The sequence below is a fragment of the Megascapheus bottae genome, chromosome 16 (genome assembly GCF_031878675.1).
Source record: "Megascapheus bottae isolate mThoBot1 chromosome 16, mThoBot2.hap1, whole genome shotgun sequence".
Taxonomy (NCBI): domain Eukaryota; kingdom Metazoa; phylum Chordata; class Mammalia; order Rodentia; family Geomyidae; genus Megascapheus; species Megascapheus bottae.
The window spans coordinates 21,667,525-21,687,176 of NC_143524.1; the positions used below are offsets into that span (position 1 = coordinate 21,667,525).

The following is a 19,652-nucleotide window of genomic DNA, read 5'->3' on the forward strand; positions in this document are numbered from 1 at the left end:
TATACTCTCAGACTCATTTAAGTAGCTGAATACATTTATGATATTCCAATTTGTTTTCAAAGTAAATTGAAAAATGTGGGTCTCATTTTTATGTAGGATCAGTGATCTGGTTTAAAGGAAAATGGCTTCCAGAAGCAGAGGTGAAACTCAGACCAGCCTTGAGGAAAGGGGAAAAAAAGCCAAGTAAGAACTTACGGCTCTCAGTTCAAGCTTCATTATGGGTGCTGCAGATGTGCATGTGCGTGCACACACACACTGTCTAAGAACTCATTCTCATAACAATGACTAAAGCAAAAGATACAAATAAATGCAAGACAAAATGTGAGATGATATCTAGTGCTCTCATATAATGTTAGATGAAATTAATACCTGTATTTTGGAACACTGTGCCATAATATTGAAATGAAATCTTTGATCTAATAATTCTGTAGGTGTAACAGAAGAAGGTGCATTCTTATATTCATCAAAAGATAATGGACAAGACAGGCAGGTGTGGTGTCTCACGTCTGGAATCCTAGCTACTCAGCAGGCTGAGATCTGAGGACCCCAATTCAAAGCCAGCCCGAGCACTAAAGTCCATGAGATTCTTGTCTCCAATTAACCACCAGAAAAGCAGAATGGTGCAGTAGCTCAGAGGTAGAGAGGTAGCCTTGAGCTGAAGAGCTCAGGGACAACATACTGGCCCAGAATTTAAGTCCCAAATGACAAAAAAGAAGAGAGAGAGAGAGAGAGAGAGAGAGAGAGAGAGAGAGAGAGAGAGAGAGAGAGGACAAGAATGTTTGTTGAAGCACAATTCATAATACCTAAAAAGTAGAACATATTTAATTGAGCATAAAGAAAATATAGTGATATGTACACAACAGAATTCTATATGGTAGTGAGTTAAATGTAGTTGTATACAAGATGGCACTCTATGGAAGACTCCCCCTTATCCCATTCTTCTTAGTGAGACAGGACATTAATAAGGGTTCAATAAGCTGGCTCACATTTCAGATTAATACTCACTAGAAACTGGGCAAGTTACCTGTATGTTTTGTGTTGATGACCTTATTCAAATAACAAACTAATGACACGCTCTCACAAGGTAGCTCTGTGAGTTAAATAACTCAGTATTGTTAGCCTATAACAAACTGGGATGAAAAGAAAAAGTCAAGGAGCTGTTTGCTGCAATATATATATTTTAATTCAAAGTGAATCAACAGTAATACACCATAAATTCTTATTTTGACACTCACCAAAATAGTCACCTGGAAAACCCGCTTTTTGTGACAAAGTACAGAAGGCTTGGTCACATTTAAATCACTGAGAACTAGAGAGAAATACTATCGCAAACTGTAATAGACATTACATCCATAAAAATTTTCCCAGTCCTTATTGTAATATTGCACAGTGCAATTGCTACATGGCAAACTAGTGTAGCATAAAAGAGCAAAAACAAACAAATCAAAGAAAGCCACAAGTCTAAAATTGTTAAACAGCTAACAGTTCAAATTTAGTAATCAAATCTATATCACTGGGTTCATTAAAACAAATCTTTCTACACCTTGCAGTGTATGATTTAACTTGTACTTAACACAAACCAAGTTTAAACTTAGCAGTAAAGATTTTTAAAAGGAAAAGGTTTTGCTAAGATAGTAGCATATTTACTTAAATACCCTGAAGGAAAATAATCTAAAAATCAGAATAAAAATCCATTTGCAAATTAAAATAATATGCAAATATGCAGCTTAAAATTCATGCAGTGTTTTATTTAAGAAAGCATTAACACCAAAGATAATGGATTAAAATGGTTCTAAAAATAGTACAGATCCAGATGTGTTTGTCAATGTTCTGTTTAGTCTTCAGCAAGACTGTGAAGTTTGAAATGCTTAAGCACATTAAAAACAAAAAAGTCCATGATTGCAATTAATTAAGAGCAGCGCATTTTACTGTGATACGCTTTAACAAGCATAACTGTTGTAGTATGAGAATGTTAACTTTTACCATTTATGGTCACTTTAACAAGACTACCTCGGTCCTGGAACTGAAATGCAGACAATAATATCTCATTGCAGGGTAGCACACATAGCCCTGAAGAAAAAGCACCCAGTGCCAGCTTTGTATGCCTGGTGTGAGCTGATCGATCTTTTCCACTTGGTATTTCTGAAATGTCCACTGGCAGCATTGATTCTTTTCCAAGAAGTGAGCAGATACCAGTAATCTGCTAGAGCACAGAAATAAAATTAGAAGGCTGTGGAGGGCCGCTAATATACTCAAATAGTGATTCCATAAATGTGTCACAAGTAAATCATCTTTTAAATTAATCTTAGTTAATTCCTTTTTATGTGTTATATGCTTTCTGTTTATATAAAATGCATAGAATTGGTTACTAAAAACACTGAAATGTGTGGGGAAAATTAAGTCCTTCATTTTCAGTGTGACTTAAAAATGTACTGCTGGTTTTTATTTTATGATCTAATACTGTGATTTTTAAAATCAATTTCAGGCACATTTATTCCATCCATGATTATTAAATAAAACACTGCTTTATATTAATGGAGTAAAGAAAAGTTTATCCATTATTAGCTTATCGTCAATGCTGTATTAGTGGTATGCAATTCATTTACCAAAGAAATGCTGTAAATCCAAAACATTTAGAGTTTTACACCCAAATGCTTTGTACTATTTATTCCAGTAAATGCTGTATGATTCTATTCCAGATTTTTAAGGAAAAAAAAAGTTAAGTCAAGCCTGCAAGATACAGCTTTCTCAAGTGTCTACAATGCCAGTATGAAAATAAAAAATTAAGTTACACTGATACATCCAAGATTTTATATGCAGTGATGAGCACAAACATTAAGAGATAAAATACTGATGCAAAAACACACCCCAAAATAACATATGCAATTATTTTCCATCATTTACAATACAGTAGTTACAATGACACTCCAAACAGAAAAGCAAAGTTAAAAAAAAATCAAAACCCCAACTTCTATTTCATGTAGTTAGATTTATACAGAAATTAGAAGGCTAAATAACAACTAGTTAATCATCTAATTTCACAGCTATCTGAAGTGGCAATCGTTATATAGCAGCTTATCTATGATACATTCAAGATAAATGATACAATTTATTACTTGCCTGTAAGCTAAAACACAGCCTCAGTTTCATACCTTTCCTTAAATCCCACCTCTACACTACAATATACTTGAGGTCTATGCAAAAAAGTTAGCTACCTTTTATATAAGAAATGGATGATTAAGTCTTTGGTGCTGTAAAAGCAACTTCATTTAAACATCGCCACCATCACCACCAAGGTGGGGGAAAGAAGGAGAAAACCCAAGACACACTTCCTAGGAAAAAAAGCATGTAATTTCTGTCCCTGACGGAATGTATTAAATAAGCAAACACCACCAACAAGCGAAACAAGTACTACAATGTAAAAATACTTTAAAAAAATAACCAAAAAACGAAACCCTCTCACATGCATAAATGAAAAATTGCACACAAAGAACTCACATCTTTTCAAGCTTCAATAGTAAATATTCTGCTACTATGTATTAAATACTGCATGGTTTGCCCAAGCTAAGATGAAACCACATCATGAATCAATGAGCATTTTGCATTTTCTTTCATTATCTACTCGAAGTCATGCCTACTTCACCTCTAAACATCTCATCAAGTCCAATTATACAGCAAACACTCCCAAAATAAACTTAGATTGTATTGCAGTTTCACTTAACAGTATATAAAATGCTGTGCTGTGACAGTTACCAACTATCCATTAGATACTGAATCAATTTCTCTTAAGCACTACTAGCTGCTTGTTTCTCTTGAAGCTAGATCATTCTGAAAACAATCAGACAGCAGATCTCTTCTATAGCAAACATGCTGCCCCCTTAATAAGGAAAAACCAGCGACCACCTGAAATCATACCACACAAAACCAAAAGAGATCATTACTCTATCAAAAGAAAACTAAAGAGTACGTCTGGAGTTTAAGTGCTGCAGTCCTCAACATTTATAGATAGGTAATAACATTAACAACCTCAAATATTTAAGGCACTATGTGTGGAAACGGTTTACAATGCAGCTGAGATTATTAGAACAACATTAAGAGCAAAGTCTAGGCAACATTTTGCCCATGCAAAAGACACATGCAAATGTAAAGAACAATAGCTCAATTTCTTAGGTTAAGTGACCCAACATTTATACACTAAGACACAGATAACACAATTCACTTATATGCTGTGATTCTGACACATGTGCATCATAGCTCTAAGTCTGTACACAGAATGGCTTCCCAAATGTGGACGTGTCTTGCACTAGTTAGAAGGCAATTTTATAAAAAATAGCAGGAGCAAAACTGGACTTCTGCTCCTATAAGTCACCTGTCTAGAGTTACTACATAAGAAGATAACATGACCAAAGACAAGTTATACCAAATGTGCAAAACACATTAAAAGTGAGATTTTTTTTTAAAGCTCAAAGTTGTTTAAATTGCACCCAAGTCTACATGATTCAAAAATAATTTTCTTGTGCCATGGCTAATATTTATTAAATACCATGTTTTTATTTTTTAATCAAATGTTTGTATCATTGAGCTTCCTCAATATATACTGTTTCGACTCTTCACATATATGGATACTGGCTGAGTTTTGTTGGACTCAGTGGAAATCCAGCATATGCAGGAGAGGCTGCGATGTAAGAATGTGGTGGGAAGATTGGTTTGTACTGAGTCTGATGAATGGTGGGGGATGGTAACAGACGGGGATTTATGCCCACAGGGACTTGGTGAACTATGCCACTGGGATGGGAGATATTGTAAGTCGGATGCTGTAACATCGGTCTTGAGGTACATGGAGAGGCTAAGAGGTGAGCCACTGGTGCAGCACTACTGAGGGTAGCTGATGATGGGTATGGAAGTAGAGTGGGCTGTCCTCCAAGGTGTGTACTTCCAGCCAGATGGGCATGCACTGCTGTGTGGCTAGGACTTCCATGAGAAAGAGTGAATGCATTACTGGTAACACTAGTAGGCATATAAGCTTGCTGTCTTCGATGTCCAAAGTTTCCATTCCATTCTTGATGCCCAGATCCAAAGTGCTGAACCTAATCACAAAGAAGAAGCTCACTGAATAACATGTTATAAGATGAAAGGAAAGAACTGTGACTTGTAACTCACAGTGGATATGACATTTCAATATTTATTACGACGTGTTACTACCATGTTAACACTGCCACTACCACTGCTCGTACCATTCACTGCTAGCAGCTACCATTTATACAGCACTCATTGTATGTAAAGCTAACAGTTTACATATCTGACATTAAGTCCCACAATAAATTATTACATTACTTTATTAAATATCTCATGATAGAAATGTGATTCCTATTAACTGTAGTCCAGATGTGTTGAAGAGATTTGGCCATTGTGATACATACGGTATATGGCAAAATCAGGATGTTGAAGCCTGTTCTAACAGCAACAACTGTGACCTTACCTTTTCTTGCCCCAAGTGAAACACAACTGCTGAGCAAGCACAGCAATGAACAGATGATGCTCACCCCCACTAACACGTAAGAACTATAGCCACCATGTATATTGTTGTGCATGCCTGTAATTCTAGCATTAGGGACATTGAGGCAAAAGATCAACAAATTCTAGGCTACCAGACATAAACAAGGAAGCAAGCCACCAATCTATTAGTGTATGTTAAAATTCCCTAACAGAATTAGAGTGCCTACGAACTTAAATAAGAATATAACTTGCATGAAATTTTTGCTTAATTATCATATTAGTTTGAGCTTCTCTTTAGTCACTTGGGACTACTTAATAGTTTCAGGATCTTTTCTCCTCTTAGTGAAGAAGCAACTGGTAAACATTGCTGATAGAGTCACAAGCCAACATACCTGACTGAAGTTCAAATGCTGCTGCTGGAATGCTGATGTCAATTTCTGCTGACGATTCCCTGCTGCAGAAGGCTGGTTTAATTTTCCAGGGGCAGATCGTCCTTTTATTAATGGCTGGCATGTAGATTCTATCGATAATGAAATGAAATATTAAAGAGTGGTACACTTCATTCTTCTCTACTAAAAACTGCAAAAGTCTTAGATATTTTATATATATGTGATTTGAAAACCTTAAATTTTAATTAAAAAAAAACAGGAGCTTGTGATTTTCAAACACTGAATGATATCAGAAGAAATTTTTTTCGTAAAACAGATTTACCTCTGTTTGCCACATGCTCTTCTGCATTTAACCTACTGTCTCTCCCCATTGGTGGGACCACAACTGTACAAACAGCTGGCTTGGTTTCTGTGTCAGCAGAGGTAACCAATTCTGTGTTTTGATGGGTATCCTCCACAAAACTGCTCTCTGCAAATGGACTGTCGTGCCCAGAGGAGTCTGAGGTTGGAGAGCCATCCACAGTATCACAACCACTTTCTTGTTCCTCATCCGACATACTACAGAAAAAAAAAAAACAAAAAAAACCCACACTTTTTTCATGATGGATATGTGGCTTGTTTCAATGTGCTAGCACATTCTAATGTAGGAGAAACTTACTACTACAATGAAAACCCGTGTCTTTGGCTAAAAGGAAGGCTAGACAAGAAAATAAGGTTACTCAATAGACAGTGGGTTAATCAGCATTTTGTCACGCAAAATAGTCTTTATTTTGCTAGAGTTTATGTTGTTATTCCAAATTTAACTTGTAATAGCAGTGTGTGAGCTCAAGTTGAGAACATGGGCTTTTTTTCCCCAGACTAGATTCACCCTCATTTACATTTCCCCTATCATTCACTTCCCATTTGCACTTGACACCACTCCATAACAATGCCTGTTTTATTTTCCTGTCATTTATTTTTTCAGTATACATTAACTGTACCAAGAGGTCTAACCATACTATTTGCATATACATACACTGTATTTAAATCAGAATAATCTTCTTGATTGCTCTCTTTCCCTAGCCCCTCTATCCATTTTCGTGTTTAACAGCTTTCATAGAGATTTCTCATGCCATCTTCATACATAAACAGATAGACAGACAGACAGACAGACACACACACACACACACACACACACACACACACACACACACAATTTTTTTCATTGGTCATGGGGCTTGAACTCTGGGCATGGGCATTGTCCCTAGCTCTTCAGCTCAAGGCTACCTACTGCCCTACCCCTTGAGCCACAGCACCACTTCCACTTTTCTAGTGGTTAACTGGAGATAACAGTCTCATGGTCTTTAGTGCCCGGGCTGGCTTTGAACCACGATCCTTAGATCTCAGCCTCCTGAAAAATATACTTTTATATTAGTCAGTCACTCTCTTTCTCTCTCACATATGTTACCCCCTCAAACACTCTCATAGTTAAAATCAACTTCTCTATATACAAATACACACAAGAGACATATCTAGGATCACTTTTTAAAAATCTCTAAGAGATGATTCCTCATATATATTCCTTTATAATTCTCTATTCATAATAGTTCACTATTTCTATATTATGACACATACAGTATGTCATATCTGTATGCTACTGCATTATTTTCTAATGAATTTTTTTATCAAATGTTTTCATTTTTTTCAAAAAAATATATGACTCTTTAAAAACTATTTTTAGGACTTCAATTTTTCTTTTTTTCTTATTTTGGTTGGTTGTAGGGCTTGAACTCTGGGCCTGGGCACTGTCCCTGAGCATTTCAGCTTAAAGCTACCACTCAACCACTCAAGCCACAGCGCCATTTCCAGTTTTGTGGTGGTTAATTGGAGATAGGAGTCTCACAACTTTAGTGTCCGGGCTGGCTTTGAATAGCACTCCTCAGATTTCAGCCTCCTGAGTAACTAGGATTACAGGAAAGGATTTCAGTTTTTCAAGTAGAGCTTTATAGAACAATAAGGAAAATTAGAGGAAGGGAAATATGGGAGAAAAATATGGGAAGGGGTATCAATGGTCAAGAAGTAATATATTTACTATCTGACAAATATAACTGTAACTCCTCTATATATCACTGGGATAAGAGAGAGGTGGGGGAAAAGAGAAGATAAGAGAAGAGGAGAGGAGAGGAGAGGAGAGGAGAGGAGAGGAGAGGAGAGGAGAGGAGAGGAGAGGAGAGGAGAGGAGAGGAGAGGAGAGGAGAGGAGAGGAGAGAAGAGAAGAGAGAAGAGAGGAGAAGAGAGAAGAGAGAAGAGAGAAGAGAGGAGAAGAGAGGAGAAGAGAGAAGAGAAGAGAAGAGAAGAGAAGAGAAGAGAAGAGAAGAGAAAAGAGAAGAGGAAAAGGAAGAAAGAGTAAATAAAGTACTAGCCAGGTGCCAATGGCTCACACCTGTAAATCCTAGCTACTCAGGAGGTTGAGATCTGAGGATTTTGATTCAAACCCATCCCCAGGAGAGATTCTTATCTCTAACCAAGTACCAGAAAACCAGGAGTGTTGCTGTGGTAGAGTGCTGGCCTTGAGCTGAAGAGCTTAGGGACAGTGCTCAGGCCTAGAGTTCAAGCCCCTCAAATTATTATAAAAACCCAAATTATATGCCAGGCACCAGGGTCTCATGTCTGTAATCCTACCTACTCAAGAGGCTGAGATCTGAGGATCCTAGTCTGAAGCCAGCTCAGGCAGAAGAGTCCATGAGACTTTTACTAGATTTGCTATTTCATTTATTCCTATATGCTATGAAATTCTTTTACCTGTTCGGTCTCTTGCAAGGCGATGGGCTAGACTGCCCTGAGGAGCTGGTGCTCAAAGTACTATCAGGACTACTTAGCGAACACATTCGATCAATATTCAAAGTGCTCTGGCAAGCTTCACAATCTAGACTACCTTTGCATCTAGTGGAAGACAGAAGGGAAAAATACAAGTTGTAAATGAGGAAATATTCTCCAAGTGGCCAAAATATACAGTCCAGATTCAAGATAGAAAACAATTTAGAATGTGCTACCTGGACCAAAATTTAAAGCTTACAAATAAAGGTAAAATGCTATCGCAATTGTGCCAAATATTACAAGTCCTCTCTATGCAGAACTTGGTTATCTTATCTCATTTGAATGCTTTATTCCAAAGAACAGTGACAAGGAACAAGGCTCCAAAAGTCATTTTCTCTCACTCCAGAGAGCCATCCCCACCGAGCATGCGCATCTGGCACTTACTCTCTGAGTGAATGTCTGGGAGATGTGGTCTCTTCCTCATCGGTGTCACTGCTAATTGTGATCACACTTACAGCAGGACTTGGGGAGTCAGCGATGATGATGGTTTGTCGCTGTTTGTCTGAGAGTGATGAATTAGAGTCCTGTCTGACAGACGTTTCACAGCAACTTCTTGCCTCTCCTTCTGAGTTATGATTGTCCTGTGTTTCTACACAACTTACTTGTTCAACATCTTTCTCATTTATTATCTTTGGAGAAATAAATGCTGAGTGTGGAATATTGGTATTCTGCAATGAATTACTCCTGCAACCAAAAGAATAATTTGTGACTTCTATAATCCAAATGTGGAAATGGCTTTCTACGATATCTTTTCAGTAAACTAAACAATGTAAACCTTCGAGTTCATGTATAGAAGTGACATATCATGAGTTTTTGTAAAACAGATGTCATTATCTCTGAGAGTACCACTGTATATTCACTTACATACATTTAAATGGTCATTTTTTGGTAATATCTGAATGTCTACAATTGCTACAGTAAAGATAAGCAACAAAACAAAAGGGCAATAAAGACAATCTTACCAACTGAAAGCATTTATTTCCTCTCTTCCTGGCTCCCATTCCATTAGTTTTACCAAAATACCTCTGAGAAATTGAGAAGGGAGCTCGCTTAGTGTTTGTAACAAAGCTACCGAAGAGGTCATTTTGACTACAACAGAGTGACCCTTTAGCATAGCATGCAAAACTCTCTTTAAAGACTAACTTTTTAAATGCAGAGGAAGTTAAAGTACTAATAAACTAACCTGTTCTGGCACAGTTTGTTTTTCTTAGTTGTGGCAGGCTGGGGCCAGACAACATGTGCAATACCCACACTGATAGGCTGAGGGGCTGATAATGTTATCTGATTGGTTAGAAGAGGCTGTGGCATCACTGAGTTGTAGTGATTACTGTGAGAAATCATTTTCCTAGGGAGAAAATTCAGAAAGATTGCAATCTTTACTTTACCAAGATCCATACTGCAGACTGCTCACAAAGAAGCACTTTCATTTTGAACTCACCCCCAGTCTCCAAGTCTCTGTGAACCAGCCACACCATCAGAAGTTAGTGTCGCAGTAGCAGGAGCCATGGGTGTTACCTGTTGCCAGGCAGGTACCAGCATCTGCTGAGTTCTACCAGACCACGTCTGCTATGTCAGTGCAAACCAATAAAACAGAAATGACTATGTTACAAATAATACATCTCAGACTCAAAAGCTAAAAACAATACCCTATAATGACTGACTCCCGTCCAGTTCACTTTCATTACTTCTTAGTAGCCCTAGAGTCCAGAACATAATCAGCACTTCTATCAATGTGTGAAAAAGACAGCACATATATAAAATGTTTAAAAAAAAAATAATGACCAACCTGTGAGAGAACTCCTGGTCGGAGCTGCAGCGGCTGCACAGCTGGAGCCTGAGTTACAAGTGGAACTGTGTTGTCTACCCTTATGGAGTAGCTCGCAGGTTTGCCATGTGCTGCGGGAATACCTGCAAACGCAGAACAGTTAATCAACAGGAAAATAACTATCTCCTTCTCACTTAACTTCTAAGATTATTTAACACAAAGCACTCTATGAGGACAGTGAGGTTCTGCCTGCACACCTGGAGGTACACCATTCCCAAACTGTTTCTTTTACCATGTGTGCTGCTGAATCATTTATTATTATTGAAACATTTCATTTCCTCTTTTACTTTTTTTGGAAGCACTGGAGTTTAAACTTAGGACTATAGTTTTTAGTCCTGAACCCAAGCCCAGGACTGTCCAAAAAAATTTAAAAAAAAAATGAAAATCTGTAGACTTCTGAATTTTTGAATGGCTCATATATTTGCTACCACATGTACTTGGATCATATTTCAAGCTTTAAAAAGGAAAAGAGGGCAGGGCATGGTGGCTCACGCCTGTAATCCTAGCTACTCAGGAGGCTGAGATATAAAGATCAAGGTTCAAAGCTAGCCCGGGCACAAAAGGACCTAAGACTCTTATCTCCAATTAACCTCTAGAAAACAGGAAATGGGGCTTGGCTCAAGGGTAGGATGGTAGCCTTGAGCTGAAGAGCTCAGGGATAGTGCCCAGGCCAACCTCAAGTCCCATGACCCACCCAAAAAAAAAAAAAAAAAAAAAAAAAAAAAAAGGGAAAAGAGGGCCAGGAGCGTGGCCTAGTGATAGAGTGCTTGCCTAGCATGCACGAAGCTCTGGGTTCGATTCCTTGGTACCACATACACAGAAAGAGCTGGAAGTGGTGCTGTGGCTCAAGCGGTGGAGTACTAGTCTTGAGAAAGCCCAAGGACAGTGCCCAGGCCCTGAGTTCAAGCACTACGACAGACTGGGGGTTTGGGGAGGAGCAATGAGCTAAAGTAAATTCCTTAAAGATGTGGCTCAATGGCAGAGCATCAATGAAGTGCTCAAGGTCATGAGTTCAAGCACAAATAAATAAAATTATCTATGTCAGAATTTCAGATATTTATACCAACCACGTTCCAATAAGGACTTGTAGATTACTTAAACCTAGTCATGTTGGACTTCATGACAGGAACAGTTTGTGAGAAATAGCTCCGTAGGTAATTTCATAAATCTTATGAATCCCGAGCACAATTAACACAAACTAGGTCAGCTTACCACAGCACCAGGCAAAATAATTCAAAGAGCCCAGTGTCATTCATGCAGCTTGTCACTGCACAAAACATTGTAACACATGGCTACTGCTACTCAATCAGTTTTTAAATGGAAGTGATGTTGACATTGCACTGTTATAAGAAAAAAATACAATGTGTCTTTTCTGATTAAAAAACAATCTTTTTTTCTTTTCCTTTTTTTTTTTTTTTAAACCAGTCCTGGCCTTGAGCTCAGGGCCTGAGCACTGTCCTTGGACTTTCTCAAGGCTAGAGCTCTACCACTTGAGCCTTAGCACTACTTCTGGCTTTTTTTCTATGTATGTGGTACCAAGGGATCGAACCACAGTCTTTGTGCTAGGCTAGGCAAGCACTCTACCACTAGGTCAAACTCCCGGCCCCTAAAAAACAATCTTTAAAAAAAAAAAAAAACTACATGAGTGTTAATCCTAAAGAAAAGGTTAACTTTCCCTTATTTAATATTTTAGTTCTCCTTTTCTGTTTCTGTGCCAGTACTAGGGCTTAAACTCAAAGTCTCACACTCAAGGCTTTTTCACTCAAGGATGGCATCCTACCACTTGAGCCAACCTCCACTTCCAGCTTTTTCTGGTTAACTGGAGATTAACGTATGCCTAACTTCAAAGTGCCATTAAATGAATACCTTGAATAGCTGGGGGACAGATAATCAAGGTCTGCTGAAAAGCCTCACCGCACCCAAACTGTGCAGTTCCTGCTTGCAGAGGGATTCCATGGTGCACAACTGAATGAGCAGACGTGGTCAATGCCTGAAATAAGCAATGTTCCACAAATTACACAAAGCAGTCCTTCAATTGCTACAATACAAGCTAGATAAACAGAATCCACATACATTTCTCAAAGCTATAATCTTTCCATTAAAATCAGTCCAGAAAATTAAAAACAAAATTTGACCACACTAAAATTTAAAAATCAATTCTATGAATTTGATTTTGTTAGAGTTATAGTACCAAAGGGCAGAAGAAGATACTTAGATGAGAAAAGTGGAATAATCAGCTCAAGAAGCCATGTTCCAATTGAGATTTAAAAATCAGCCAAGCTAATTCCTCCCCTGTACTGTAGCATCTAGCTGCACAACACAACACTTATATACCTCAAGCAATGAGTGATTATTTTGGGTTTTTTTTGAGAGAATACATTATTAATTGCAGTTACGTTCTTACCTGACTTCTTAATGTTCCAATTTTAGTAAAATGTGCTGGCAAACTAGCAGCACTAGTTGAAGCAACTGGTCTTATCAGTGAAGTTTTATTGTGATTAATTGTGTCACATGAACTTGGGTGAGATTTACAAATATCCATAATATGAAAACAGGCCTTTACACTGCAAAAGAAATGGTATCATGTTATTTTAAATGCTTAGCCATTCAAAGCTAATACACACTAGCAAAATAAAAATTAATTATTTGGATATTTACAGGGTAGAGACAGAAGATCACAGTTCCAGAACATCAGGGGCCCTACCTCAAAAAACAAGTGAAACCTAGTTGGCACCAGTGACTCATGTCGGTATGGTTAATTCTGGGCTCAAGAGGCTAAGAAAGATCCAGATGATCAACATGCAAAGTTCATTCCTATGACTCTATTTGGTTTAATAGAAAATAGTTATTTTTGGCTTTTCATCCTATCAAAGAGAAGTTTGGAGCCACGCTACTCAGGAGACTGAAATGTGGAGAAAGCAGTTTAAAGCCAGCCAGGACAGGAAAGTCCATGAGACATCTATCTTCAATTAAGCACCAAAAAACAAGCTGGAAGTGGAGCTGAGGCTCAAGTGGAAAATACTAGCCTTGAGTAAAAAAGCTCAGGGACAGCACATGGCCTTAAGTTCAAGCCCAAAGATGACTGTTAGGTAAAAAAAAAAAAAATAAATAAATAAATAAAAATATTAGCTTAAGAAAAGGAAGATTTGCCAGGGAAATTCTGATTGACTTCAGAATTTGAGCACAAAACAAAACAACAACAAAGAATAACTCTTTTCCTTCTGGGTATAGAAAAGAAAAGGGAAAAGGCAAACGGTATGGAGGGAAACAGAAAAATGAGTTTGTGGGACTCATTGAAAAAAAAGGCAGAATCCAAGACCTATGGAAACTGAAGAAGGACCTCTGAGGGAAAACTGTTAGTACTGTTTTATATGCCTTTGCTTTTTATGCAGAAATGTCAGGTAAAAGCAAACCACTGGGACTAACATTCAGATGTATGCTCTAGTTGTAGTCTGTCATTTAAGAGACTTTTGCCCCATCTTCTTTGGCTCAGTTTATTTAAATTTAGTGAAGGAAAGTCATTTTTGTAACATACTGATTTTCGATAGACCTTATACTATCATTTTTCAATAAGCAATATAAGCAGCTTAGGTAAATTGGTAAAGTACCAGCCAGTGAAGGAAAGCATGCATCCTATACAGAGTTTGATAGTACAAATTTTAAAAAAGAAGACACACTATCAAAGATATAAAATAACATACTGGTTGCTATGAGGGAAATCTAGGAGATGCTTCATATTAACAAAAGGATGGTTGAGTGTCTCAATTGGAGTAATTCTTAAATCTGCATCAATCAGCAACATTTTCTTCAACAGACTAACAAATTCTCTTCTATCAGCTTTCTCAGCCAAAAGATCACTTCCTTCCAAATCCATTACCGTGTTCACCTAAGAAGTCAAAATGGCAAGCCACAGCATAAAAATGAACCTAAATATAGGTATAAGAAGATTATTTTTTAATACAGAAAATAAGAGGCAAATTCAATTCTCTTGAAGCAAAGAACAACTGAATTTAACAAATCCTCAAGACACTTTGATATACCAAGCAGAATTCAAAGCAGGAAGAATTTTTTTTTAATTAAAAAAAAATTTAAGGGCCGGGAGTTTGGCCTAGTGGTTAAAGTGCCTGCCTGGCATGCACGAAGACCCGGGTTTGATTCCTTGGTACCACATACATAGAAAAAAGCCGGAAGTGGTGCTGTGGCTCAAATGGTAGAGCTCTAGCCTTGAGAAAGTCCAAGGACAGTGCTCAAGCCCTGAGCTCAAGCCCAGGACTGGCAAAAAAAAAAAAAAAAAAAAAAAATTTAAGCTGGGCACTTGTGGCTCATACCTGTATTCCTAGCTACTAGGGAGGCTGAGACCTGAGGATCAAAGTTTGAAGCCAACCAGGGCAGAAAACACTATGTGACTCATACCTCCTATTAACCACTATAAAACCAGAAGTGGTGCTGTGGCTCAGAGTGATAGAGTGCTAGCCTGGAGCTGAGGAGCTCAGGAACTGCGACCAGGCTCAGTATTCAAGCCTCATAACAGAACAAAAAAAAAAAAAAATTAATTGACAAATATCCAATTCTAAGAAGATTGGAAAAGCAGTCAGTTTACTATGATTTTTTCATTTTATTTTTCTTTTTACCAGTCCTGGGTTTGAATTTAGGGCCTAAGCACTGTCCTTGGGCTTTCTCAAGGCTACAGCTCTACCACTTGAGCCACCATTTCCAGCTTTTCTTTGTGCATGCTAGAGTGCTTGCCTAGCATGCACAGAGACCTGGGTTCAATTCCTCAGTACCACATACATAGAAAAAGCTGGAAGTGGCGTGTGGCTCAAGTGGTAGAGCTGTAGCCTTGAGAAAGCCCAAGGACAGTGCACAGGCCCTAAATTCAAGCCTAGGACTAAAAAAAGAAAAAAAGGAAAAAAGAAAAGAAAAGAAGGCCAGGTAGTAAGACTTGGGTTCGAATATACTGTTTTATTAACTAACAAGATAGGTCAATTAAAAAAACACACACACACACATACACATAAAGACAAAAGCTGTTTACCTTCTGAAAGGCTGGAAACTTTAGAATCTATTTCCTTCAAACTACTTAAAAACAACAAGCATTCTATCCCATTTAAAAGATGAGTTACAAGATGAGTTAAGCTGGTTACTGGTGGCTAATGCCTGTAATCCTAGCTACTCAGGAGGCTGAGATCTGAGGACAGAGGTTCAAAGCCAGTCTGAGCACTAAAAAGTCCATGAGACTCTTATCTCCAATAGGCCTTGAGCTGAAGAGCTCAGGGATAATGCCCAGGCCCAGAGTTCAAGTTACTTGTCTGACATTAAAAAAGAAGAGGAGGAGGAGGAGGAGGAGGAGGAGGAGGAGGAGGAGGAGGAGGAGGAGGAGGAAGAAAAAGAATTACGTGTTTAGGCACTTTTGGCATTCAAGTTCTAGCACACAAGATTTAAAAAGTGACTACAGTACTCACATGCACTATATCGTCCAGACTGTTGAATATGTACTTTCTGGCTTCTTTAGACTTCATTCCTGTCTCTGTTTCATGCTCTTCCAGTGTCTTATTATATATACATATATATATATATATATCAAAGAGAAAAATCACATATTATTATTATTTCTAAATTACTATTTTAATCGTAGCATATTCAGTCTAATATTAAATATTCTAAGATTCTAAGGCAAGAATAACTAGCAAATATGTGTTTTACGAAAAGTGAAAGAGCAGTGCCAAGAATGATAGTCCAAGCTGGTAATCCCAGCAAGCAGATTTTTCACTGAAGATCTAAGTTTAAGGACAGCCTGGGTTAAAGAGAAATACCTTGTCTCAAAACAACAAAAACGTAATAGAAAGTCAACTGCTGAGGATTTACTGTTCCCCAGCTCTTGTCAACTTGGTACAGGTAAGAAGTAGTTAGATTCAGTTTTTTCCTATAAAGCTTCGTGACGCAGAAATGAGAGGAGAAAACAGCACAAAAGTTTAAAAAAAAAAAAAAGCCAGGTATGGTGGCTCATGCCTGTAACCCTAGCTACTTAGGAGGCTGAGATTTGAGGAATGAGGTTCAATGCCAGCAAAGGCACTGAAGTCCATGAGACTCTTATCTCTAATTAACCACTAGAAAATTGGAAGTGACATTGTGGCTCAAGGGTTAGGGCAGTAGCCTTGAGCTGAAGAGCTCAGGGATAATGTCCAGGCAGAGAGTTCAAGTCCCATGACTGAGCAAAAAAAAAAAAAAAAAAATTAAACGGGCCAGGAGTGTAACCTAGTGGTAGAATGCTTGCCTAGCATGCACAAAGCCCTGGGTTAGATTACTCAGTAGTACATACACAGAAAAAGCCGGAAGTAGGGCGGTGGCTCAAGTACTAGCCTTGAGCAAAAGTGCTCAAAGGACAGTGCCCAGGCCCTGAGATAAAGGCCCCAGGACTAGCAAAAAAAAAAAAAAAAGCTAAAGATGAGTTAATTATATTGTTAGGTTAGAGAATGAGCTAAATTACATGGAGAAATTTTCTTCTAACAGAGGGCCAAAAAACAAACTTCAAAAGGATTAAATGTAACCAAATAAAACCAGGCATGGAAGGTATTATCCATGCATATGAGGCCTGGGTACTGCTTTCTAAATATTGCGTTTTTAACGAATTACCTTTAATCTCCAACCAGATATATCTGTTTCTCTGCAAAAAAATCTTGTGGACTTGGTACCCACATTTAACAGCTGTTCTCCTGGTAAACCTTGAGTCTGAGAAATGTATCGAATCTGAAAAATAATTCAAAAAACAGCTTATTCTTTCATGTGACAGACATCAATTAAACACTTAGGCAGATACTATTGTTAGATATCAGATCAGGAATGATAAAAGGTCATATATGCTTTCACTAAATCCACAGGCTAGTGAGAAAACAATTATACAGGGCTAAAAGTACCAGAATAAATACATGCTTTAAGGCAAAACAAAAAAGATCCTTAAAAATAACTGCACCGTTCTTTGAGAAAAACTCAATTTATACTGTCAAAATATATATAAATATGAGCTGGGTACCTGTGGCTTATGCCTATAATCCTACCTACTCAGGAGGCTGAGATCTGAGGATCACAGTTCAAAGCCAGCCTGGGCACTAAAGTCTGTGAGTCTGTGGAGATAAGCTATCTCCAATTAATCACCAGAAAATTGGAAGTGACACTGTGAGATGTAGGGTGGTAGCCTCAGGGACAGTACTCAGGCCCAGAGTTCAAGCCTCATAACTGACCAGATATATATATATATATATATATATATATATATATATGGATAGTTAAACTAGTATCAGAAGGATTTATTAAGTTTAAATGTATCTAATTTATCCAGAAGGTGATCATGGAAAACCACTGGAAGAATTTATGCAACAAACTGCAAACTTCCAGTTTTAAAGTCACATCTAAGGATGGGTAAAGGGAGGAGGCCAGAGTAGAAACGAAGGTGTCTGAAAAGAGCTGAGAGTACATTCCAAAGGGATTTAGATTGACAGCCTAGATGAATTACCACTGGAGACAAGAGTCAGCAGCCTATGTGAGGTTGTGTATACTAAGGGAGAGACACAGCTTTGAATGAGCTCTCTCAATCAACTTATTAAAACTGCCAGCAAAACTATGTATCAAAAAAAAAAAAAAAGACCATGATCAAGAATCTTCTTTCAGCCCAGTGCCAGTGTCTCATATGTATAATGGTAACTACTCAGGAGACTGATATACAGGGGATCAAAGTTCAAAGTCAGTCTGGGAAAAATATTTTGTAAGACTCCACACCTCCAAAGTTAACAATAAAAAGCCAAGCTAGAGGTGTGCCTCCAGTGATAACTCATCAGCAAACCAAGCAAATAAACTAAGCAAGCCAAACAAGCATGTCCCAGGCCCTTAGTTCAAACAAAAACAAGGGGGGAAAAGAATCTTCTTATAAAGCGACTTCTGGAGGTAACATGCAAAGGCAATTACTCTCCTTTACAGTATATAAAACATAATAAATATTTCTCCACAGAGGGAGAAGAAGTGGAAGAGGAGGAGGAGGAGCAGCAGCAGCAGCAGCAGCAGCAGCAGCAGCTAGGACTTGCAGACACTGGCCATCAGACACTTGGCTAAAACATAACTATTTTAATGTACTTATAATATAATTATCTTAGACATTTCTGCATTTGTTTTACCACTAAATTGTAAGCCTCTTTCTTCACAATATAGTGTGATTTTTTTCATTTTTATTAGCATATATTAGTATATATTAGCATATATTTGCACAAATGAGTTGCACTGTAATGTTTCCATACATGTATGCAATGCATTCCAATCAAACCCTTCTATCACCCTCTGCTTTCCACCTCTTGAAGAACTTCCATGTGTTGTTTTATTTTCATACACATATGTACACTTTGATCATACTCATCCTCACATAACCTCTCCTTTCATTCTTCCTCATATCCTCCTCCAAAACGAACTATAAACCCCTGATTTAAAATTAAATGACAACTCAAATCTCATTACAAATTAGCTTTATTTCACTGACGTGTTGCCCATTTCCTCCGCTATCCCCCCCAATATTAAATTCCATATTTTAGGGAAACAGAAAATGGGAGAAGTACTAACAGTTCAGTACCTAGATACTACTGCACCATATAGAAAAGCCAGCAATAATTCCATTTGAACGAACACACAGTGGATAAGATGCTAAGGGTATGTGCATGGATAAGCTATGATAGTAATCTTTGAAAGCACACAAGTCAGGAAAACAGACAAATACTCAAGCACATGATCTGTAATTAAGGTATTGAGTATCACTGTGAAGAAAATAACATAGAGGGCGAGGAGTTTGACCTAGTGGTAGAGTGCTTGCCTAGCATGCACAAAGACCTGGGTTCGATTGCTCGGTACCACATACATAGAAAAAAAAAAGCCGGAAATGGTGCTGAGGCTCAAGTGGTAGATCTCTAACCTTGAGAAAGTAAAAGTCCAAGGACAATGCTCAGGCCCTGAGCTCAAGCCCAGGACAGGCAAAAAATAAAAAATCAAAAAATAACATAGAACAATGTTCCTGCAAAAACAAAGCGGGGGGGGGGGGGGGGGGGAATTTG

At 38.0% G+C, this 19,652-nt stretch overlaps 1 protein-coding gene across 7 annotated transcripts in view; it reads right to left on the reverse strand.

Annotated features, from left to right (window-relative positions):
• Nucleotides 1–1,165: 1,165 nt before the first annotated feature.
• The window catches only part of Hipk3 (homeodomain interacting protein kinase 3), a 71,625-nt gene continuing 53,138 nt past the window's right edge, over nucleotides 1,166–19,652 (reverse strand). For 5 of the 7 annotated variants that reach the window (XM_090347911.1, XM_090347913.1, XM_090347912.1 and 2 more), the window contains exons 4-17: nucleotides 17,200–17,313; nucleotides 16,029–16,115; nucleotides 14,268–14,452; nucleotides 12,971–13,130; nucleotides 12,433–12,556; nucleotides 10,528–10,649; nucleotides 10,180–10,304; nucleotides 9,925–10,086; nucleotides 9,704–9,766; nucleotides 9,126–9,425; nucleotides 8,667–8,807; nucleotides 6,208–6,443; nucleotides 5,889–6,016; nucleotides 1,166–5,087 (exon numbers count right to left, since the gene is read on the reverse strand). In XM_090347911.1, coding sequence (XP_090204037.1) covers nucleotides 4,611–5,087; nucleotides 5,889–6,016; nucleotides 6,208–6,443; nucleotides 8,667–8,807; nucleotides 9,126–9,425; nucleotides 9,704–9,766; nucleotides 9,925–10,086; nucleotides 10,180–10,304; nucleotides 10,528–10,649; nucleotides 12,433–12,556; nucleotides 12,971–13,130; nucleotides 14,268–14,452; nucleotides 16,029–16,115; nucleotides 17,200–17,313 — 2,424 coding nt within the window. In that variant the 3' untranslated portion in view covers nucleotides 1,166–4,610. The remainder of the gene's footprint in view (nucleotides 5,088–5,888; nucleotides 6,017–6,207; nucleotides 6,444–8,666; nucleotides 8,808–9,125; nucleotides 9,426–9,703; nucleotides 9,767–9,924; nucleotides 10,087–10,179; nucleotides 10,305–10,527; nucleotides 10,650–12,432; nucleotides 12,557–12,970; nucleotides 13,131–14,267; nucleotides 14,453–16,028; nucleotides 16,116–17,199; nucleotides 17,314–19,652) is intronic. The other 2 variants (XM_090347916.1, XM_090347917.1) reach the window with 2 other exon arrangements.